Source organism: Pongo abelii, chromosome 6 (assembly GCF_028885655.2).
Source record: "Pongo abelii isolate AG06213 chromosome 6, NHGRI_mPonAbe1-v2.0_pri, whole genome shotgun sequence".
Lineage (NCBI taxonomy): Eukaryota > Metazoa > Chordata > Mammalia > Primates > Hominidae > Pongo > Pongo abelii.
In genome coordinates this window covers 100022794-100046612 of record NC_071991.2, presented here as the reverse complement: position 1 = coordinate 100046612, position 23819 = coordinate 100022794, and the positions used below count along the sequence as shown (strand labels likewise).

Here is a 23819-nt window from a genome sequence, read left to right as displayed (position 1 = left end):
TGTCTGTTTCATCTTTTTAAGTAGAGTACAAACATGCTGACCTAGGCAATGTTGATGCTACCTGCATAAATATGCCTTGACAGAAACACCCAAATTTTTAAAGTAGTTGATGTTATATTTGATGTGTGGCCAATTAGATTTTCCTTATGGACCTAAGTTAATTATCACGATAGTCACTCTGTATCGTTAGAACAGAGTGTGCTCAACATTATCTAATTTGAGTTGTCTTTAATTGGTATATATGAGCACGTGGCCATGACAAAGTGGAAAGACTTCAGAGTGTGTTCTAAATGTGTACATTTATTTAATCAAAACATTCAAAAACATACATCTTCAGTCATTTTCTTAAGTATATTTTATTGTAAGCATAACCTGCAAATAGTTCTATTTAATTCCTCAAGAAAAACTAGGGCAGGGTTAAAAAAAGATGAATTTTTCTGATCAAGTTCATAAAAATGAAAAATCAAGAATGTTGGTTGGATTTTATAAAGGGCTTTAATTTCTTGAAAACTTTCATAATTTTAAGTATTTCAGTGCAAAGCAGCATTTTCTATGTTGTCAATTTTTCTATTGTGAATTAAAAATGCATCCAACTCTTATTTTGCAACTTATTTATGAATATTGAACTTCAATAAAAATATTCATTATTGTGCTTTGGTCTTGGCATTGGGGGAAGGGGTAATTGTGGTAGAAGATAGGATTTGGTGGTGGTTACACAGGAGATAATTTTAAAGAGATCTGTTGAGGATTCTAATATAACCTTTATTTTTAAAATACCTCACTGTAGACCAGAAGCCTAACAGAAACTTTACCAAAATTTTAAATTAATTGGTAAAATGAAAGTAATCACTTTTCTGTATGAAGCCAGTTCTGGACTTTCTAAATTAGATCCTATGTACACACATTTTTTTTTCTTTTTTTACTAGTCTTTCACCTCTGGCTGAACATTTTTCTTTCTGCTTTATTGCACCACTTTACTGCCCATTAAAATCACTAATTCTTCCTGATTAATTTGAAATCAAATGGCAATGCAAAACATATATATCCAATGTTTCTCCTACTTTAAAAAAGCTTTGGCCAAAGCTTTTATTATTCAATATGGTGGTGGGAAACTATCATAATGCATGTGGTCATACGCCTAAGTGAGCTACTTTGATGTGGGACAGAAGCGGATAATAGGAGCATAGGTAATGGAGCCGACAAACTTGTACTTGAAACCCAGCTTTGCCACTACAAGTAAGTAGGAAAGTTTATGCATCCATTGGATGAAGATCCATTTGATAATCTTCCTCAATGGACAGATGGGAGGATACAATGAGAATTTATATGTAGAGCACCCAGCCAGCATATGCCTAGGATATAAGCCATCTAAGCAAGCGCTTTGTATGATGTGAAATCCTTAAACGGGTGTGGGTCAAAAAAACAGTCAAAATATATTCTAACAAGCTTTTCTGCCTAATAACATTAGAGATAACCTTTTATTATATTACAAGAAGAGATATGGAAAAAAGCATACAATTTTGAAGCCATTTATTTGTTTATGAAGTGGTTATTAACAAGTCTATATAAGGTTAGGATTCCAATTTAAAGTTTTCACTTGAAAGCCTTCAGGGTTCAGTTGTATGTCATGTAACGAGGAGTAGCACTGAATTTGGCATAAGACTTAATGACCTTATTTACAGCTTCCAAGAAATCCTTCTCGGTAGCGATTTTTCGCCGTGCTCTGATGGCAAACATACCAGCCTCTGTGCAGACACTCCTAATCTCAGCACCTTTCAAACAAAAAGAAAATAAACAGGCTTAATTAAAGCAGCCTGAGCAGACAGACCAGCAAATATAAGCAAGAACTTTCTACTTACCAGTGCTATTTGGACACAGTCGTGCTAACAATTCAAATCTGATATCTCTTTCAACACTCATTGAACGAGCGTGAATCTTAAATATGTGGGTCCGACCCTAAAAATGAGAGAATTGACAAATATTAAAATGGAAAAAAAATCACAGGAATAAAAAACTTCAAAAATCCCTTTCCTAAAATGAAATAGTTTTCTTACCTCTAGATCGGGCAAGCTAAATTCAATTTTTCTATCCAATCTCCCTGGCCTCATCAGTGCTGGATCCAAAGTATCAGGTCTGTTAGTGGCCATCAGCACTTTAATATTGCCTCGAGGATCAAAACCATCAAGCTGATTGATCAGTTCCAACATTGTTCTCTGCACTTCATTGTCACCTCCAGCACCATCATCAAAACGAGCCCCTGAGAAGACAAAAGGAAAGATAAGCTCTTCAAGTCCACTCAACAGTAGCACTATGCATGACCTGAAAGTACCATAAATCTCAGCTCAAATCATGTCCTCAGGAACAAGTGCACATCCCACTTTGAAGCAAATCCTGTAAGAACAGCCTGCTTTATACAAAACTAATTAGAAAGTGAATCTTTGCTTTCAAAAGTATTCATCACAGATTTACTTAACGTTTTTTAAACTGCCTATGGGGCAGTTTAGTGTTTTCAAAGTCTACCACATTTATTACTTAATTTGAACCTCTCAAAAACTCATGAAGTACACAAGGCAAGAATTATTCCCTTTACAAGATGAGCAAACTGAGGCTCAGAGATTAAAATAACTTGTCCTCAGGAGTTCGAGACCAGCCTGGCCAACATGGTGAAACCACGTGTCTACTAAAAATATAAAAATTAGCCAAGCATAGTGGTAGGCATCTGTAATCCCAGCTACTCAGGAGGCTGAGACATGAGAATTGCTTGAACCCAGGAGGCAGAGGTTGCAGTGAGCCAAGATCACGCCACTGAACTCCAGCCTGAGCAACAGAGCGAGACTGTTTCTTTAAAAAAAAAAAAAGTCTAGATTTCATGGCTAATACTGTATTTCATCAAATCTGTGAAGCCAATAAGAACATTATTTTATGTGCACTAAGAAAAACAAATCACCGTCAATTAAATTATGCCCTAGTGCTTTCTTATGACATTAGATGATACTTCGCAATTTACGAGTTTAAAGTGTGGAAATAGGTGTTGTATGAATGAAATCAGATATAGATTGAGCATCCCAAATTTGCAAATGCAAAATCCAAAATGCTTCAAAATTTGAAACTTTGAGCACCAACATGATGCTCAAAAGCAATACTCATTGGAGCATTTTAGATTTCAGGTTTTCAGATTTGGGATACTCAATCAGTGTAATGCAAGTACTCCAAAAGCCAAAATCCAAAATATGTGAATTCCAAAACACTTCTCAAACATTTCGGCTAAGGGATATTCAACCCATAGCACAAAAATAAAGGCTTTGAAAAAATGGCAGTGGTATATAATGTGTCTTCTTGCCTTTATAGTTTAGCACTACTACTTATTAGATCTGTGGCGCCAATGTTTCAGAGCTCATAGAAGAGTTTGAGTTAAAATTCTGTACAAGATTAACATATCACAACATATCACTTTACAGCTTTCATGAAACTGAATCCTAAAGCAGTTCTCTAACGTATCATTCTCACCTCCAATAGCATCAATTTCATCAAAGAAGATAAGGCAGGCTTTTTTTGTTCTGGCCATTTCAAAGAGTTCACGAACCATTCGAGCCCCCTAACGAGAAAAATAATTTATTAATTCAAAATTGATTTTAAAATATTTTAAAATAAATAAAAAGTTATGCTTCAAACTTTTCAATATTTATTCCTAACAGTATTCTCACCCATTATTACCTAAACGTTTTTTATTTTTTTATTTTTTTGAGATGGAGTCTTCCTCTGTCGCCCAGGCTGGAGTGCAGTGATGCGAGCTCGGCTCACTGCAACCTTTGCCGCCTGGGTTCAAGCGATTCTCCTACCTCAGCCTCCTGGGTAGCTGGGATTACAGGCATGTGTCACCACGCCTCATTAATTTTTGTATTTTTAGTAGAGACGGGGTTTCAGCATCTTGGCCAGGCTGGTCTTGAACTCCTGACCTCATGTTCTACCCGTCTCAGCCTCCCAAAGTACTGGGATTACAGACGTGAGCCACTGCGCCCAGCTAATTTAATTTTATTTTTTATTTTTTGAGACAGAGTTTCACTCTTGTTGCCCAGGCTGGTGTGCAATGGCACGATCTTGGCTCACTGCAACCTTCGCCTTCTGGGTTCAAGCAATTCTCATGCCTCGGCCTCCCGAGGAGCTGGGATTACAGACATGCGCCACCACGCCCGGCATTTTCTATTTTCAGTGGAGACGGGGTTTCTCCATGTTGGTCAGGCTGGTTTCGAACTCCTGACCTTAGGTGATCCGCCCGCCTCTGCCTCCCAAAGTGCTGGGATTACAGGCGTGAGCCACCATGCCTGGCCTACCTAAACTTTTTTTAAAAAGACTGAAGTTTGCTCCCCAGTCCACCAAATTAATCTTGCCAGCCTTAAAATATTGTCATTTTCATGATTCTGTATCTATTAAATAGCAATAGGTTTCAGATCTGAAGAGGTCAAATTAATAGTTAAATAAAGGAACCATTCTAATTAGTAAAACTTGAGTAAATAAAATCATTTGATCTATCACTTGGAATTCCTGATCATTGAATTTGACTTGCAAGTTTTAGTTAGGGAATAAAAGGATACCTCAACTCATGCAGCTCCGTAGCTAATTCTTATTGTAAATACACGAATCATCAACAGGTTTCAGATACAATACGTATAGCCCTAGACTTATTCTCTAAATATATATATATGTATATATATGTATATGTATGTCTACAAACATAAAAACAACCTATGTTCTCCCTTTCTCATTAGGACTGAAAACACTGCCCCTGAAGTAAAAGTATACTTTTGAATTCATTTACCAGGCATTTCCGTAGAAAAGCCACATCTGTAGAAAATGTCACCCTTTTGAGGAGGGGGCATACTGGTTAAAATTTTAAGTGGTTGCCTATTTCCAAATGACCACAAAGGCAGCTTCTAAACTACTAATTACAATCAAGAAATTTCAGGTCTCAGGCCAGGCATGGTGGTTCTTGCCTATACTCCCAACACTCTGGGAGGCCAAAGCAGATGGATCACTTGAGCCCAGGAGTTTGAGACTAGCTGGGCCACATGGCAAAACCCCTCTCTACAAAAAATAGAAAAATTAGCTGGGCGTGGTGGCACGTAGCCATGGTCTTAGCTACCTGAGAGGCTGAGATGGGAGGATCGCCAAAGCCCAGAGAGGTAGAGACTGCAGTGAGTTGAGATCATGTCACTGCACTCCAGCCTGGGCAACACAATGAGACCCTGTCTCAACAAAAGAAAAAAGAAATTTCAGGTCTGGATCCCTCAATGCAGAAGTACCATTTTTAATTTCATTCATACTGTAAAATCTTTCACAAGGCTATATATTCTTTGATAAATTTACTTTACCTCACCGACGTATTTCTGTACAAGCTCAGATCCAATAACTCGAATGAAGCACGCATCAGTCCGATTAGCAACTGCCCGTGCACAGAGTGTCTTGCCTGTACCGGGTGGACCAAAGAGCAGCACGCCCTTGGGAGGCTCAATGCCAAGGTTCACAAACCTCTCTGGCTGTGATAGAGACACAATTTTCACACTTACCACTTCTGTATAACAAAAACCAGACTACTTCTACATCAACAAAGTGCTTTTATGTTTAGTATTTTATCCTGAAAACCATACTTTAATATTTAAATCAAAATTATTAAGTCCACAATCTACATACTTGAACTAAATAAGAAATTTTACTTATTCTAAGACATAAGTTCTAAACTAGACTCCTATCAATACATAAGCCTAAATGGCTTTTAAAAAGCACTTCTATTATCCAGTCTTAAAATATTTTCCTAATTTAAAAAAAATTACGGTGTTTAAGGAACAAAATTATCTGGTATTCAATATCGTAGTTTTCCATTATCCTCCCAAGTTTAACCTGCTTCAATTTAAGCCCCTTTCTTCTCGATGTCTTTTGAAGAACCAGTTTCTTCTATAATAGCCTGTAACATATTTAACATATTGCTAAAGGTTACAATGTGCCTCCTCTGTCACTGTAAACAGCAGATCTTTCTTTTTTAAATATACTTGACCACTCAATCCTTTTTGCTTGCTCTCCCCTAGAACTTGCCAACTCTCCACACCTCCTCTCTCCACCCTCTCAAAAAATTCTCATTAGGGAAAATATTAAAAGCCATCTAATATACAAGCAATTTTAGTGCTCAATACACAAAAGACGTCTTTATACAATGAAATTTAAATACAACACTCAGCTACTTACATGAAGTAATGGGGTTTCAACTACTTCTCGCAGTTTCTCAATCTGTTCCTTACAGCCACCAACATCACTGTATGTGACATCAGGTTTCTCTTCCACCTAAGAGAGGGACAGAAATGTACAACATACAGTCACAGGCTTTTTGGATACTGTCCAAATTCAACAGAATAGACCTAATACCTTAAAAGAAAAACTCATAACAAGTGAGAATTTTAATAAAAATTGAATACATTGCCCAGTGCCCTGGAACTACTTGCTGTATTAACTTGTTATGACACTAATGAATGAAAGACAAACTAGTAAAATAAAGACAGGCTGAGACTCTGTCTCAAAAAAATATATATAAAATACTGCCAGGCTCAGTGGCTCACGCCTGGAATCCCAGCACTTTGGGAGGCTGAGGCGGGCCAAACACTTGAGGTCATGAGTTCGAAACCAGTCTGGCCAACATGGTGAAACACCGTCTCTACTAAAAAGACAAAAATTAGCCGGGCATGGTGGCGGGTGCCTGTAATCCCAGCTACTCGGGAGGCTGAGGCAGGAGAATTGCTTGAACCCGGGAGGCAGAGGTCTCAGTGAGCCAAGATCATACCATTCTACTCCAGCCTGGACGACAAGAGTGAAACTCCGTCTCAAAAAAAAAGACATAGCCTTCCTTTTCCCTCCCATAGTTTCTTACCTGCATCATGGTAACTGTTGGGTCAATCTTAGGAGGCAATGGAATGTGAATTTGATATTTATTTCTATCCACACTAAGGAAGTAAAAAAGATAGTCATTAATACATTCTTTAAGCTTTCAAAGTGGTTTTATGTTTAATCTTTTATCCCCAAAACCATACTTTAAGAAAACAAGAGAGAGACAGAGTCCCTAAGGTTATATAAAGAGAAATAAAGAGAGCATGAAACCTGAGGATACTAAACTATATGTCTAATGTGGCAAACAACATATCCAACAGCAACCAAACCCTTGAGGAAGGAGGGGAGTTTTTTTTTTTAATTTACTGAGTGAATTGTTATTGTATAGACATTGTATTCTATAATTGTATTCTATAGACATTAACACACTTAGCATCACAACTACCCTAAAGCAAGTACTCCCCCAACCTATACCATGTTACCTTAAATGGACTGGTAACCTCAACTCTGAAATTTGAAGCCATTCATAATAAACAACAGTGGGAGTAGGGGAGTCAGGGAAGCTGATGGGAAGTTAGGAAGCAGATGCAGAAGAAAGAATTTTCAACTATAGTACATTACTAGATCATCCCTTGGTATTCCAAGGAACTCAGTTCATTTATTTACTACAAAGCCAAGGATATGAATGTGAGACAGTATCCTTAGTGAAATAAAAGTATTTATTGTAAATAGAAATCTTACCCCACTCTCATCCCTTCTTCAATGTCAGTAGGTGCCACCTGATCACTAAGGTCCACCACAAACTTGGCAAACTGCTTTACATTGATAATGTATTTTGGGTCCTCCGAATCAGCATTGATTATCTTTGTACACCTAACACAGCAAAAAAGCTTGATTAGAATAAGGAACCTAAGCTACTAATAATGAATTCAACTAACTAGATTATATCCTGAGTGTGCAATATATAGGCATAAACTAGAACTACAGAAACTGGGACATTGTTAAAGATCCTTTTTTATACTCAACTCCAAAGGTCCATTCGACTTTAGCCAAGCCATAAAATTTTCAAATACATTCTCCTGGAAAATTAAACCCAAATATCTCATCATTAAGAAGTTCTCTGATTTCTTGATTTCCATAATTTGTATTCCTTTATTATTAGTGATGCTCCTGTATATCTTAAGTTGCTCTCGTTTTTATTTTCCCTACAAAAAGATGGTCATCTTGTCTTACACCAAATTCAGTAATAAATGGGTTTTCATTCTTTTCCTGAGTTTATACTTTAAATCCATTTTTCTTTTTTTTTTTTTGAGATGGAGTTTCACTCTTGTTGCCCAGGCTGGAGCACAATGGCATGATCTTGGCTCACTGCAACCTCCACCTCCTGGGTTCATGCAATTCTCCTGCCTCAGCCTCCCGAGTAGCTGGGATTACAGGCATGCACCACCATGCCTAGCTAATTTTGTATTTTTTTTTTTTTTTTTTTTTAGTAGAGAGGGGGTTTCTCTCAAACTCCCAACCTCAGGCTAGTCAGGCTGGTCTTGAAATCCCAACCTCAGGTGATCCGCCTGCCTCAGCCTCCCAAAGTGCTGGGATTACAGGCGTGAGCCACCACACCCGGACTTTAAATCCATTTTTATTGTTTTTGCTACTTTTTTTCTTTTTTTAACTGAGGCAATAGAAGCTTTTTTGTTTTTTTTTTCTTTTTCTTTTTTTTGAGACGGAGTCTTGCTCTGTAGCCCAGGCTGGAGTGCAGTGGTGTGATCTCGGCTCATTGCAACCTCCACCTCCTGGGTTCAAGCAGTTCTCCTGCCTCAGCCTCCCAAGTAGCTGGGATTACAGGAACGCGCCAGCACGCCCGGCTAATTGTTTTGTATTTTTAGTATATATGGGGTTTCACCATGTTGGCCAGGCTGGTTTCAAACTCCTGACCTCAAGTGATCCACCTGCCTCGGCCTCCCAAAGTGCTGGGATTACAGGCGTGAGCCATTGCACCCAGCCAGTAGAAGCTATTTTTAACTTAATTATGTTCATTTCTGTATGGCCCGGTAAAAATGAATTTATAATGCCATGCACATCACAGTATAAAATAGTCAACTGCCTTTCCCCTTCTATAGTCTCTATCTACTAAAGAAAAACAAAAACAAAAAACAGAACTCACATTAGAAAGCTGCTACATAAGCCACAGCAAGAATTACAGAGAAATACAAAAATAGCCTGTGGAGTGTGCACATAGGTAGAACTAAAAGTAAGGTAAAGAATGCTTTGGCTTAGCTGGGTGTGGTGGGATGCACCTGTAGTCCCAGCTACTGGGGAGGCTGAGGCTGGAGGATCACTTGAGCCCAGGATGTCAAGGCTAAAAAAGAATGCTTTGTCCTGACAGCATAATTGTGTGAAGGACTCTGTTTTCTGTTACCAACCACGTTTGCTAGGGATGAAGAATTATACCTATTCTCTACCAAAACAAAAAAAGAGGCTGACCAAAAAACCTGAAAGGAAAAACAAGAACAATAAACAGCAATAATACCAAACCCTAGGGAGAGGAAGAATCTGATTTCCAGAGGTGACACATTACATTATTTTAAATGTCTAGTTATCACCAAAAAGTTATGAGATGCAAAACATTATGAAATGCATTTTCCCTTATGTATGACATCATGGCTCATACATAAGGGGAAAAAAAGCAGTCAATAGAAATTGTCCCTTAGGAAGCCTAGATGTTGGTGTTATTAAACAAAACTTTTTTTTTTTGAGACGGAATCTCACTGTTGCCCAGGCTGGAGTGCAGTGGCGCGATCTTGGCTCACTGAAACTTCCGCCTCCCAGGTTTGAGCAATTCTCCTGCGTCAGCCTCCTAAGTGTCTGGGATTACAGGTGCCTGCCACCACGCCCAGCTAATATTTTTATATTTTTAGTAGAGACAGGTTTCACCATGTTGGCCAGGCTGATCTCACACTCCCGACCTCAAGTGATCCACCTGCCTCAGCCTCCCAAAGTGCTGGGATTACAGGCATGAGCCACTGCGCCCAGTCAAACAAAAACCTTAAATCAGTACAAGAAATATTTTCAAAAAGCTAAAGGAAACCATATTTAAAAAGTTTATAGGAATGATGAGAAGAATGTCTCACCAATAGTGAATATAGATAGAGAAATTAGACTGGAATATTATTTGGCCCTAAAAAGTTCCATCCATTTTAGAATATGGATGAACCTTGAAATATGCTAAGTGAAGGAAGCCATGTACTATATGATTCCATTTAGATGATATGTCCAGGATAGGCAAATTCATAGAAACAGAAAATAGATTAATGGTTGTCAGGGGCTGGAAAGAGAGGGGAATGAAGACTGCTAATGGGTATTGGGTTTGTTTTTGGGGTAACAAAAATATTCTATTCTGGAATTAGATAGTAATGATCAATGCACAATTTCCTAGATATTCTAAAAATCACTAAATTGTATACTTTAAAAGAGTGAACTTCATGATATCTGAATTTTATATCAATAAGATTGTTATTAAAAAATTCATAAGCTGGCTGGGCACGGTGGCTCACACCTGTAATCCCAGCACTTTGGGAGGCTGAGGTGGGCAGATGGCCTTTGTCCTGACAGCCTAGGAGTTCAAGACCAGCCTAGGCAACATGGCAAGACCCTGTCTCTACTAAAAATTAAAAAAAAAAAAAAATCCAGACATGGGGTGGTGTGCATCTGTGGTCCCAGCCACTTGGGAGGCTGAGGTAGGAGCCTAGGAAGCAGAGGCTGCAGCAAGCTGAGATCATGTTACTGCACTCTAGCCTCAATAACAAAGTGAGACCTTGTCTCAAAAAAAAAAAAAAAAAAATTCACAAGCTAAAAATTACACATACACAAATTTTATCAAGAGTTTTAAGCAAAGAGTATGAGACTAAAATCAATGGAAACTTTTTCCAAATAATCTTTGCTTTCTTTAAGGCCTTAAAGGTATAATGGAAATATTGGTATATTTTATCTCCTAAAAATGTAAAACATTAGTACAACAAAAGGTACCAAGAAGTTAAAAGTGACTAGGGAAAAATACTTGTAGCATACTTAAGAAAAGATAATATGTACAATATATGAACTGTTTCTAAAAGTAACAAGAAACAACCCAAGAAGAAAACATGAGTAGTCAAAGAAATACAGATGTTTAGTAAACAAAAGAAGTAGCTATCATACTGGTAATCAGCACAGTACAAATTAAAATTATTTTCCCTCAAATGGCAAAACTGCAAAAATTGAAAACTGCGTATCTTACATTGATCAGACAAATGGACATTTGCCTCAAAGCCTCTTGATAAAAGCATAAACTGGCCAAAGAAATTTTCACAGGATTTTAAAACTATAATATCTTTGACCCCTAGAATTCCACTTGTAGTAAGCTAGCCTACAGAAATGTATGCACATACACTGAGAAACATTTAACATGAATATTCACTACAGCACTGTGTATAGTAACAGAAATTGTTACAGCCTAACATCTACACATTATGCAATTTTTTTGCAATTTTTTAAAAACATGAGAAAAAAGAAATAAGTATACCTATATTAAAGACAGAGAGTCCCGAAACATGTAGTTATGTCTAAAAAAAAAAATCAGGATATGTTTCTTTGCATGCAAACACAGGAAGATACACAGAAAGAGGATTAGGAGGGCCAAACTATTTCAGTAGTTATGTTTGAGGAAAGGGCAATAGGAAAGCAAGTATGAGAAGGGAGTTTTTCATTTCTTGCTCTACATCTTTTTGTATCATTTAAATCTTTTAAATGATTATGCCTTCATGTATTTTTGAATAATTGTTTAAGGCATAAAATTTTAACCCCAGTTTTGTAGAAAGCTTTATTTACTTGGAATTTGGAATAAAAATTATTTATGAACTATTGCATTATCCCTGAGACTCTAAGTGCTTGAAAATACAGACAAAGGTAAGTTGCCACAGAGCACCCGTGCATACCTGGCAACCTGTAAAGGCTGTTCACTCTGGAGTGTCTGCTTATCTGCAGCCAAATCCCAGAGTGCTGGTGGGGCCAGGCCAGTGTCAGATTCTTTAATACCTACATAGAGAAAGATGACAAAATTTACTAAAATGTAATGCATCGCCCTATAATAAGCTTTCTAAACCTCAGCACTACTGACATTTTGCACTGAATCATTCATTGTGAGGACTATCATGTGCATTATAGACTGTTTAGTAGCATCCCTGGCCTCTCACCACTAGATGCCAGCAGCACCACCCTCTCTCAAAGTCATGACAATCAAGAATGTCTCCAGACATTGCCCAGTGTCCTCTGGGAGGGGTTGGGAGGGTGGGACAAAATCACCCCAGCTGAAAACTACACCCTGCCCTAAAGTAATTGTCAACCCAAAAATATGCCACATTTCACATTTTTGTGTAGGTCAAATATTATAAAACTTCATCATTCAAGTTCCCCCTAAAAAGTTTCCAACTTCCAGGAAAGAGCCCAATTACTTAAGCAAAACTATGTTGTGAGATCTTATTTTTATCCAGAAAAGTTTTTTGACTTGTTAACTGAAGTTTACTGAACTGGGTTTTGACCAATAGAAACATTACTGGCTTAGAAGATGATATTGTTTCTTATTTTTTAACTGCATAAGCATTAAACCTAGTTGTAAAAAGCAGTGAAAGATATGGTTAAACGAGATCTAATTTCTTAACAGAAAGGAAGAATAATGATTTTTTTAAATCCATAATCATGAAGGAGTAAAATCTGTATTTAAACTCTTGATATTATTCACACATTACATTTAAAGGAAGGAAATGGGAATTTAAAAATACATACCAGTGAGCTCATTAATTTTCTTGAGAAGTTGCTGAATGTCATCTTCAACTTGCTTGATCTGCCTAGAGTAAGTGCTCTGACCCTAGGTGATGAAGGTCAGTTTAGTTAGAATATCAGGATATCAACAATTTCTTAAAATTACAGGTAAAAATTATTTTTAAGTTACAATTTCAATAGCTATCATTATCCCAAAGCTTGTAAAGTAGAGAGGTATTCCTGACCCAATATTTCCCCCTAAATACACAATCCACTATTATGCAAGGTAACAAATGAAAATCATGGCCAGGCACGGTGGCTCATGCCTATAATCCCTGCACTTTAGGGGGCCGAGGTGGGTGGATCACTTGAGGTCAAGAATTCAAGACCAGCCTGGCCAACATGATGAAACCCTGTCTCTATTAAAAATACAAAAAATTAGCCAGGCGTGGTGGTGGGAGCTCCAGCTACTCAGGAGGCTGAGGCAGGACAATCGCTTGAACCCAGGAGGCGGAGGTTGCAGTGAACCAAGATCGCACCATTGCACTCCAGCCTGGGTGACAACAGCGACACTCCGTCTCAAAAAAAAAAAAAAAAAAAAAAAATCGTGTGAAATTATGCAAAACTATCGATTTCTATGCATTAAAACTTCATTTCAGAACTAATTCAGTAATACTTGTTAAATATAGTAAACTTGTGTAAATGATTTCAAATATCTTTCAATACAGCATCACATTTTAATCACGAATAGTATTCAAATAATACATAAACTGAGACATGCCAAATACTTTGATCTATTCTATAAACTTCAGGTAGGTAACTTCATTTAGTGAAGATTACTATAAGCTGCCAGACATTCTCTTCTAATTATTTTGTTTCTTTTTATTTTATTTTTTGTTTGGTTTTTTAATTTTTGGTTTCTTAACTTCTTCTAATTATTTTGGAAGGACAATAACAAAACAGTTTTTATTTCAACATAAAACATCTATAGTTTGTAGACACTGAAAGGACTTACATAAGTTTTCAACAAGGCAATATCCCCCTCATCCAGAGCTGAAAGAAGAGAGACAATACATGAGATTCAAAAGGAAACTAGAATTAAAATTTTTTTAAAAAGAAAAAAAAGAAACTAGAGCTTTTTTTCTGTTCGATTCAAATTGTTTTGAGTGTCAAAAATCAAGCAAGATTATGATGATATAAATTCAATCAAATAGTTCCTGGACTCAAGTAATTTTTATCTAACTGGGAGGAAAACAGATTTTTAAAAGTACATAATATACATGATGACCTATTTTATATAGTACATACATAAAACACATCCATTAAGGATCTTGGTTAAATTATACCATAGTCATACAATGAAATACAGTGCAGGCCAGGTGCGGTGGCTCATGCCTGTAATCCCAGTACTTTGGGAGGCCGAGGCGGGCAGATCACCTGAGGTCAGGAGTTTGAGACCAGCCTGGCCAACCTGGCGAAACCCCGTCTCTACCAAAAATTCAAAAATTGGCCTGGCATGGTGGCGCATGTCTGTAGTCCCAGCTACTTGGGAGGCTGAAGCTGGAGAATTGCTTGAAACCAGGAGGCAGAGGTTGCAGTGAGCCCAAATCACATCACCACACTCCAGCCTGGGTGACCGAGAGAGACTCCATCTCAAAAAGAAAAAGAAAAGGAAATACAATGCAGCAATTTAAAATGATAACAGAACATAGACATAGAAAGCAATCCAACAAACGCTATTCAGTGAATCAGGTAGGTTTAAAAAAAAGGATATAATGTGCATATATTTTGTTTTTATATAAAAATCACTTAAAATACATGTGGAGAGTAACCTGAAATGGTGTTCTACGGTGATTATCTGGGATTTCAAGTGATTTACAGTTAATCTTTTCTATTTACAAATTCTGCATTTCTGAATTTGCTTAGTTGCTCAAATTTGTAATCCCCAAATCAATACTCATGTGCTTTCATGGTCATTTGCAAATAGCCAGAGTGGTAAAAAATGTAAGTTCACAACTAAGAACAAGTCACTCTACCCCCTTGTTTCAGCTTTCATACAGAGATGACCAGAAGATGGAGACTGTAGGGGAAATGCAGTGTAATCCAAGCAGTTCAGGCTCTGGGGCCAGGTGGACAGGGTTTGAATGCCAGCTCTGGAATCTGTTAGTGGGGTGACCTCAGCCAAGTCACTTAACACTTCTGAACTTTGTTTTCTCTTTTGTGAAATAAAGAAAAAAAGAATCTACCAGGATGAGTTGTTTTTAGGATTTAAGATTATAATCAGCCAGATGCTGTGGCTCACACTTGTAATCCCAGGCCGAGACAGGCGGATTGTTTGAGTCCAGGCGTTCAAGAGCAGCCTGGGCCACATGGCGAAACCGTGTCTCTACAAAAAATGCAAAAATTAGCATGGTGGTATGCACTTGTAGTCCCAGGTACTTGGGGGGCTGAGGCAGGAGGATCGCTTGAGCCCAGGAAGTGACAGCTACAGCAAGCTGAGATCGTGCCCCTGTACTTCCACCTAGGTAACAAAGAGAGACCCTGTCTCAAAAAAAAAAAAAAAAGATTATAATCTATGTGAGATGTATATATATATATTTCTCCTAGGATCAAGTGTTCAGTACTTCCTAATTCACCATTCACAGCAACTTTATAGAATATATCTATCATGAAAAACAAGAACCAATCATACAATCATATATATTTTAAGGAAAAAAACGGCAGGCCTTTTTCTTTTTTAACTAAGTATGAGTAGAGTATGCTTAGGTAACAGCAGCTAGACCAGGTAAGCTGAAGCATAGTATACACATTAGGCGGTAATAGGAAATTAGGTAGATGGAGGTTTGGAGCTCTAGTGAGGTAGACCATAAATTCCAGAATAAGGTAATTAGGGCCACTACAGTTGACATTATAGGAACTGTGCCTTAGGAAGAATTAGCTCACTGAGATATGAAGAACAAATTGGAGTGAGGCCATTCGGAAGTCATAAGAACCTAAATAAAAATGGTAGCAATGAAAAGAGAAAGGAAGAGTTGGATTTAAAAAACACCCCTCAGAGGAAGAATCTACAGCACATGGCAAATAACTGAACGTGAGAAGCTGAGGGGAGAGGATTAAACATGATGCCCAGGCTTTGGACCTGGGTACCACACAACAAAAGTCACAATAGAAAGTGGTTAGCAGAGGGAGATACGAAGTTCAGTTTTAATTTTATTAAGTTTGTGGTACTGCTATCTGCACAGAAGAGTTAACTGCTATCCTTTGAAAGGCCTGCTTATAAGGTTGGTTCTTGGCTCTTGTCTGAGAACAATTTCAGAGGGTTCCTACCATTCCCAGAACTGAAAAAGGTGGTTCACTGTGCTTAAAATGTTTATACAAACTACAGAGTTTATGCAGAACACTTACCTTCCTTCAGGGAGTCTAGAATTTTGGTATGTTCTAGGCAGAGATGCCTACATTACCACCCCATAATAAAAACCCTGGGTGCCAAATCTCTAACAAGCTACTCTGGTTAGCAACATTTTACACATATTGTCACTACCTGTTGCTGGGGGAATTAAGCACATCCTGTGTGACTCCACTGGAAGAGGACCCTTGGAAGCTTGTGCCTGGTTTCTCCTGGACTTGGCCCCATGTGTCTTTTCTCTTTGCTGATTTTTCTTTGTATCCTTTCACTAAAATACATCATAGCCATGAGTATGACTACACGCTGAGTCTTGTGAATGCTCTTAGCAAATTACTGAGCCTGAGGTTAGGCATGAAGACTATCCAACACACCAGCACATCCTGATGCAGCATTCTAAAAGGCGGAGATAAATCTGGCTCTAGAGGTCAGATGCTAGCTTGAGGTTAAAAAGGTTGACTAGGGAAGCATATAGAGTCCAAGACCAGAATGGATGAAATTAACAGAAACAAAACTAGAGAAACCACGTGAGGACACAATGAAGGAAAGAAAAGAAGCAGGCAGATAAACGGGAAGGTTCAGCAAGAGAAACCAAGGGAAGCTCAAAGGCTCAACAATGTCAAAAACACAATGATTAGGATTGAGAAATACTAAAGATCTGGGAATTAAGAAACTACTGATCAGTTTCAACTGATTTATATAGATAGAAACTAAAGTGCAAGAAGTTTAAAAATAAAATAAGAGCCTGGCATGGTAGCTCACCCCTGAAATGCCAGTACTTTGGGTGGCCAAGGTGGGAGGATCACTTGAGCCCAGGAATTTGAAACCAGCCTAGGCAACATAATGAGACCCTGTCTCTACAAAAAAAAAAAAAAAAAAGTTTTAAATGAGCATGGCAAGGTGGTACACGCCTGTTGTGCTAACTACTAGGGAGGCTGAGGCAGGAGAATGGTTTTAGCCCAGGAGCTCCCAGCCTGCAGTGAACTATGATCGTGCCACTGCACTCCAGCCTGAGCGACAGTGCAAGACTGTCTCTAAAAATAAATATATAAGTAGTAAAGAAATGTACTGTGGGCGAATAGTAATAGCTGCTATAAATTGAGACGATCACTGTATGAGACACCGTGATTAGAGATACATATTGATATTATCTAATTCTATATAAACCTGTGAAGTAAATACAATTATTTCTACATTACAGACAGGAAAAACAGTTCCACAGAATTTATTAGACAAAACTCAAAGCCAAGATTCAAACCTAGGTCTTCCTAACTCCTAAGCCTGTCCTTTCTGCCACTTTTAGGCAGTGAAAGAAAAAAAAGAAAATGACTTGTAACTTGGGAGAGCAGGAAGATTTTCTCAACTATGTTTTTAAGATAAAATGGATATTAGCATGCTTACAAGAACAAAAGGGAAAAATTCCATAGGACAACAAATAGAAGAGGTAGTGACTGAAGAAACAAAGCCCAGAGGAGGAAGGCATAAGGTCAAAGACAGAAATGGGGAAGGTTGCACATAACAAAAATTGATACCACTTCCTCTAAGGCAGGATTAAAACAGAAAATGGAAAATGTCAGAGAAGTTAAGAGAACTCTTAAGTGGATTCTCAATCGTCTCAGGAGAGAAAAAAGTCATCAGTCACGAAGAAAGAGACTGAACTGAGGACCTGAAAAACATGTAAAAGGCTTGAAATAACCACTCAAACAAAGTGTGTCAATAGGAGATTCACAAAAAGTTAACGGCAATTAGGACCAAGATGAGATCTGAAAGCTTAAATTGAAAGTAACTTAATCAGGCTAGATGCGGTGGCTCACGCCTGTAATCCCAGGATTTTGGGAGGCCAAGGCGGGCAGATCACCTGAGGTCAAGAGTTCAAGACCAGCCTGGCCAACATGGTGAAACCCGGTCTCTGCTAAAAATGCAAAAATTAGCTGGGCGTCGTGGGGGGGGGGTGCCTGTAATCCCAGCTACTTGGGAAGCTGAGGCAAGAGAATCGCTTGAACCCAGGAGGCGGACATTGCAGTGAGCTGAGATCACATCTCTGCACTCCAGCATGGGTGACAAGAGCAAGACTCCATCTCAAAAAAAAAAAAAAAAAAAAGGGTATGTATGAATAAACGCATAAGATCCTGTATACATGTTAGTCATAACTGTATCCAAGGAATAAATGTATTAATATTTTTAAAGAATAAAAAACCCAGAGAAACACACAGATCACTGTGCACAGATCAAATGATAAATCTCTGTGTCTAAGTTTTCCGATAAATACTGAGTATCTCTGACATTTTCAGTGTCCTAAAATATTTTTAAAAGAAACAGCAGAATGAGATGAAGGTAGAAAGGAAATGCTTTCTTTTGGGGGACAGTGTAAATGGAGAAGGGTGCTAGGAAGAGTTGAAGATGTTAAGAAAGGTAAAAGTAAGAAGAAACATAAGAAATACCAAAAGAACATTTAAAAATAGCTTAAGGAACAAAAGGAGAAACAGCATAAAGATGAGACTACAAACGGGACTACTGGGAAGAAGTTATATCCAAAAATGGTGTGCATATCTCATGCACTGTAAGTTAAAGTGTCAACTGGTACAATCTCCATGGAGAGTAGTTTGGCACTTACAAAATTAGAACTCCACTTCTAGAATTTATCCTACAATTTGTACTTGTGCACTTGGTAAAAGTTACATAAACAAGAGTATTCATTTTTTTAAATGTTTATTTTATGTACAAAGAACTATCATAGTTTTTCATTGGGTCGATGCCTTGGATAATCCTTTGAAGGAAGATCATTTACTCCAACTTAATGAAACCAATATCCTTCGCATACTGACAAAAACACTGGCGGCACATATTGAGGCCATATTTCCGGATCAGACCGTGCCGGTTTGAACAGACGCCGACAAGAGCGAGAACTCTGACCGAATTTTCGCGGGTGGCTCCAGCATAGCTTCTGGTGACCCATCTTGGTCTCAGAGTGCAACAAGGTAAAAGGTATTCATTGTTTTATAACAGCAACAAATTGGAAAAATCTACATGTCCATCAATAATAATTAAATACATTATTGTATACGCATAATACAGGATACTATGCAGATGCAGAGGAAGTGACATGATAGGAAAGTATCTCTAATATATATTAAATTTTTTAAAAATCAAGATGTTGAAGTATGTACAGCATGCTACATTTGTGTAAAAAAAAGGAATAGATAAGCACACTTGCTTGTATATGTATAGAATATGTCTAAAAAGATATGCAAAATAGCAACATTAGTTGTCTCTGTGGAGAAGTTGGTGGCTGGGACCAAGGATGCGAGGCTTTTCAAAGATATCTTTTCTGCCTCTTGAATTGTGAACCCTGTGAATGTATTATCTGGTCAAATAATTTTTTTTTTAAGAAAATTATGTCTCAGAATTGTGGCTACACAGTGACAGCTCCCGGCTGTCACAGGGGGAAGGAGGAGGAGAGGAAAAAGGATCAGGTGACCGAGCACCGCCAGGCAGAACTTTTCAAGGCCTATTAGGCTAAGCAGGCTGAGTGACTTCTTCAAGACCCGAGAGCTGAGAACGAATAAAAATTTCCATCAGCAGATAATACAGAACTTGTAGTGGATGAGGGAGACTGAGATGGCAGGCAAGTTATCCGGCCGGCGTCCAGACTAAATTACTAGGGGCACAAAAGGGCCAGAGCACAGAGCCAGGAGCGGGAATCCAGCTCCTCTCCAGTGCCAAGGCAGCTCCGCTCCAGTCCCGCCCCAGCTCCGAGCTCCGGCCCATGTCAACTGACCTCGGATGGGCTTGTCGTCCTTCTCATCCTCTTTGGTCTTCCGCTGATCGGCACCGAGGTAATCCGGCATTTTAGCAGCTCCAAAAGCCTCCGCTCCTTAATGATTACACAGCACCTTCCTTGCTTCCGGTGGTGTCTTCCCTTTCCCTTCCCCACCGGAAGTAGATTGGGCTCAGACAGACTCCTTTATGCAGGGCTTGAGAGTCCGGAGAGAGCCCTGGGGAAACGCTTTGGCACGCTGGTTTTTGGCCTGATTACCTGTGAGAAGGAAACTTTACAGTGTTTGTAAAACGCCTGGCATATTAGACACAATAAGTAGTGGCCACATCTACAAATATAGTGAAGGTAATCTATTTCTGGTAAAGAGTTAATATCCAGAATATATAAAGAACTCCTACCACACAAGTAAACAACCTGATTTTTTAAATGGGCAAACAACCTGAATAAACGTTGCTCCAAAGAAGATATACAAATGGACAACATCACTGTTAGGAAATACAAATCAAAACCACAGTTGGATGCCACCACATACCCATTAAGATAGCTATTATTAAAAACAAGCAAAAACAAAACAGAAAATAAGTGTTGGAAAGGATGACCCTTGGGTCCAGCCAACCCTTGCGTGTGCTGCTGGATAAAATGGAATCCTGGTGCACTGTTGATGTAAATGTAAAATGATAAAATGGTGCAACTGCTGTGGGAAACAGTATGATGATTCCTCAGGAAATTAAAAATAATTACCATGCCATCTAGCAATTCGATTTCTGGATATGTATCCAAAAGAACTGAAAACAGGATCTCAAAGAGATATTTGTACATCCATGTCCATAAGCAGCATTAGTCACGATACCCATAAGGTGGAAGCAACCCAAGTGTCCATCTACATATGAATGGATAAACAAAACGTGATACACGCACGTGTGTTCACACACGCACACACAAATATTTTTCAGCCTTAAAAAGGAATGAAATTCTAGTATAAGCTACAACACAGATGAACCTTGAGGACATTATGCTAAGTGAATAAGCCAGTCACAAAAAAAGACAAATACTATATGATTCCACAAATATGAAGTACCTAGAGGTGTCAAATTCCTAAAGACAAAGTAGAAGGATGGTTTCCAGTGCACAGTTTTCTCCACTGGCGTAGAGTTTCAGTTTTGTAAGATTAAATGGGTATAGAGTTTCAGTTTCGTAAGATAAAAATAGTTTTGTAGGGATGTTACACAATAATGTGAAGGTACTTAACATTTCTGTAAACTTAAAAACGGTGAAGATCGTAAATTTCATGTTATGTGTATTTTAGCACAATTTTTTTAAAAAACAAAACCCCCGGCCGGGCACGGTGGCTCACCCCTGTAATTCCAGCACTTTGGGAGGCTGAAGCAGGCAGATCATGAGGTCAGGAGTTGGAGACCAGCCTGGCCAACATGGCTAAACCCCGTCTCTACTACAAATACAGAAATTAGCTGGGCGTGGTGGCACGCACCTGTAGTCTCAGCTACTCAGGAGGCTGAGGCAGGAGAATCGCTTGAACCTGGAAGGCAGAGATTGCAGTGAGCCGAGATCAGGCCACTGCACTCCAGCCTGGGCGACAGAGCAAGCCTGTCTCAGAAAAGAAAGAAAGAAAAAAAAAAAAACCCTATGACCTTAGAGTTAATGGTAAAATTGAATGGGAGGAGGTGTGAGGAAAAAAATATATTAATATGAAGAAAGTGGAGTCAGGTTACTTTGCACCTTGGAGTTTTAACAGTGGTTGCATTAATAGGGATCAGGAAGAGGTTTTGGGGCAGAAGATTAGTTCTTTTTTTTTTTTTTTTAAAGACGGGGTCTCACTGTTACTCAGGCTGGAGCACAATGGTGCGATCTCAGCTCACTGCAACCTCCACCTCCCGGGCTCAACGATCTTCCCACCTCAGCCTCCCTTAGGTCAATTTTTGAAATGTCAGTTTTGAAGTGACAATTTTATCATGCAGCAGATATACAGACCAATTAAATGTATTTAGTAAGTTATTTTCTAATTTACTAATTTCTGGTGGTCCTTGCTAAAGAGTGGCATATCAAGTTTATTTTATTGAACCTGTTTCAGATACTGCTGTTGGGGGTGAGCCTTTACCCACTGTTTGTTTTTGCTAGTTTTGCTTTTGACTGCAGTCTTAGAAGGAAGCATATAGTAGGAATACAATTGATTTTATTATACATTAAACAATTAAGTCCCAGTGTCCTATAATTGGGAATATCTTGAATGAAAACTTCATTAGAACAGGGTAAAAATATTACTGGCCTTGGAATACAATCTAACACACTAGAGAGAGGTTTCTTCTCCAAGTGAGTATTAAAAGATATAATGCAGGTAAATTAGTAATAGCACGACAAATATTAGCTGCCATTATCATCATCAAGTTAAACACAAATGTATCACAAATATACGTACGTAATTCTCCGCAAATGTATATACTAGTCGATACTGGTTCATACAGGTATTTTCATTTTTTACTTAAAAGTATAGCGCTCCTGGGAAAATCACTGATTAGGTTCAGATTAATATATAAAGCAGTAAGAACTTAAAGATAATATAAAAAGAGCTGCTTTTAAAGGTTATGTTCTATGTATTGCACTGGGACGTGGAATATAAGCCCTTTTACAGGAAAACTGATGCGCCTAGGAACCATTCTCTCGTGCGACTTGGTCTCCAGCCGGATCTCAGTCAGTATAGAACTAGGTTGCCGCACACGTTGGCGGGGGTGGGAGGGTGTGAGATTGGCCTCCACGCCACGAAAGATCTATCCCGGAAGTGCTTACTGGTCGTCTCCATGCGCCGGTTCCTGGGCGTCTTAGAGCCAAGGCGCGAGGCTCGGAGTGAGAGGTAGAGCTGGAGGGGACCCTAAGCGCCCTCCGCCCGGGACGTGAACCGCTGCGCCCACCGGGCTAGACCCGGCGCCATCATGCTGCTTCTGCCAAGCGCCGCGGACGGCCGGGGCACCGCCATCACCCACGCTCTGACCTCTGGTAAGTGCCCACCCAACCCCGGTTCCTTCTCACCTCAGCCGCCCCTGCCTCAGTCCTCCGCCTCGGCAACCCTGGGCTCTCTCTACCCTTGACGCTGGCGACTAGTCCCGGGGCCGTGTGGGGTTGCTCCGTGTTTTAAAGTAATCCTACCATAGATTAGAAGGAAGGAGGGTGAGGGGTGCCTTCCTTTTGCTCCTACCGTTGCTTCCTCCTCTCACCGCTGCTGACTCATGGATTGGGCTGAGCATTTCGGGACGGAACCCCCCAGTACCCCAGAAAGGTTCTCATAAGCATCTCCTTGCCTGCGGTGGAAAGACTACGCGCAGGGAGCATCCCACGTGCCTGGGGTCGTACAAAGCTTTGCTACTGGCGCCCTCTTAAACACCTTTCTCCCTCTCTACGTTTGCTCCGGCCTTGTTTTTTAAATGTCACAACTCAGACACCGCTTCTTATACTCGGCGTTCAAAGACTGTGCTGCTGAAAAGATCCGCGTAGACTTTGAAAGGCAGTTATTACAAGTGAAACTTGTCCTGCTGCTGTAGGTTTTAGATTTATGGCCCAGGACAGTCATGAGTATTGTAAACTAAAGAGTCTCCAGGTCCAGTGATCTACAGTAATTCCCATAGCCAGTCACATAGGCGCTTTTTGAATGTGATTTTGAACATAACCCCTGGTACGTGTTGCATTTGTGTGTCTCCATGTGCCTCTTACAACTAGAGGAAAAGGCTTAAAAGGCAGTGTTCTTAAAAGCCACACACCCATACTACACAGGTAGTACCTTTTTGACAGTGTTTTAATCCTTTCCTGTGTAAGGTGGAGGAAATCTTAAAATAAGTTGTTCAGGGATTTTCCTTTTTTGAATTGCTAATATACACATGTACAGTGATTTACCCCCACTTCCCAGGAATAGATGATACCTTTACTACAAGTTTGTAATTTCAGAGAGTTTCTATGGTCTCATTCAAGCTT

The 23819-nt window shown here is 39.1% G+C and overlaps 2 protein-coding genes and 1 pseudogene across 6 annotated transcripts in view; 1 reads left to right on the top strand and 2 right to left on the bottom strand.

Moving 5' to 3' along the window:
* Positions 1-1447: 1447 nt before the first annotated feature.
* PSMC2 (proteasome 26S subunit, ATPase 2) lies at positions 1448-23251 on the bottom strand. 5 transcript variants are annotated; one of them, XM_009243090.3, is made up of 13 exons: positions 22884-23251; positions 19842-20099; positions 13676-13713; positions 12685-12766; positions 11838-11937; positions 7612-7743; positions 6914-6986; positions 6238-6333; positions 5370-5534; positions 3508-3595; positions 2055-2257; positions 1860-1956; positions 1514-1772 (listed from the first exon to the last, which is right to left on the bottom strand). In XM_009243090.3, exons 2-13 carry the CDS (start codon positions 19909-19911, stop codon positions 1615-1617), a joined length of 1302 nt encoding a protein of 433 aa, XP_009241365.1. In that variant the 5' UTR covers positions 19912-20099; positions 22884-23251; the 3' UTR covers positions 1514-1614.
* LOC134761780 (small ribosomal subunit protein uS14-like) lies at positions 13730-19835 on the bottom strand (annotated as a pseudogene).
* Positions 22541-23819, top strand: part of DNAJC2 (DnaJ heat shock protein family (Hsp40) member C2) — a 32588-nt gene continuing 31309 nt past the window's right edge. Inside the window, exon 1 of the mRNA XM_002818317.5 lies at positions 22541-22850. Coding sequence (XP_002818363.2) covers positions 22787-22850 — 64 coding nt within the window. The 5' untranslated portion in view covers positions 22541-22786. The remainder of the gene's footprint in view (positions 22851-23819) is intronic.

Bases quoted from the DNA above. Each gene is read 5' to 3' on its own strand.
- PSMC2 (XM_009243090.3), bottom strand. From the start codon at position 19,911: ATGCCGGATTACCTCGGTGCCGATCAGCGGAAGACCAAAGAGGATGAG. The intron at 11,938-12,684 runs GTATGTATTTTT...TTCTCTATGTAG, and splicing joins GAAAATTAATGAGCTCACTG to GTATTAAAGAATCTGACACT. The intron at 1,957-2,054 runs GTAAGAAAACTA...TCTCATTTTTAG, and splicing joins TTAGCTTGCCCGATCTAGAG to GGTCGGACCCACATATTTAA.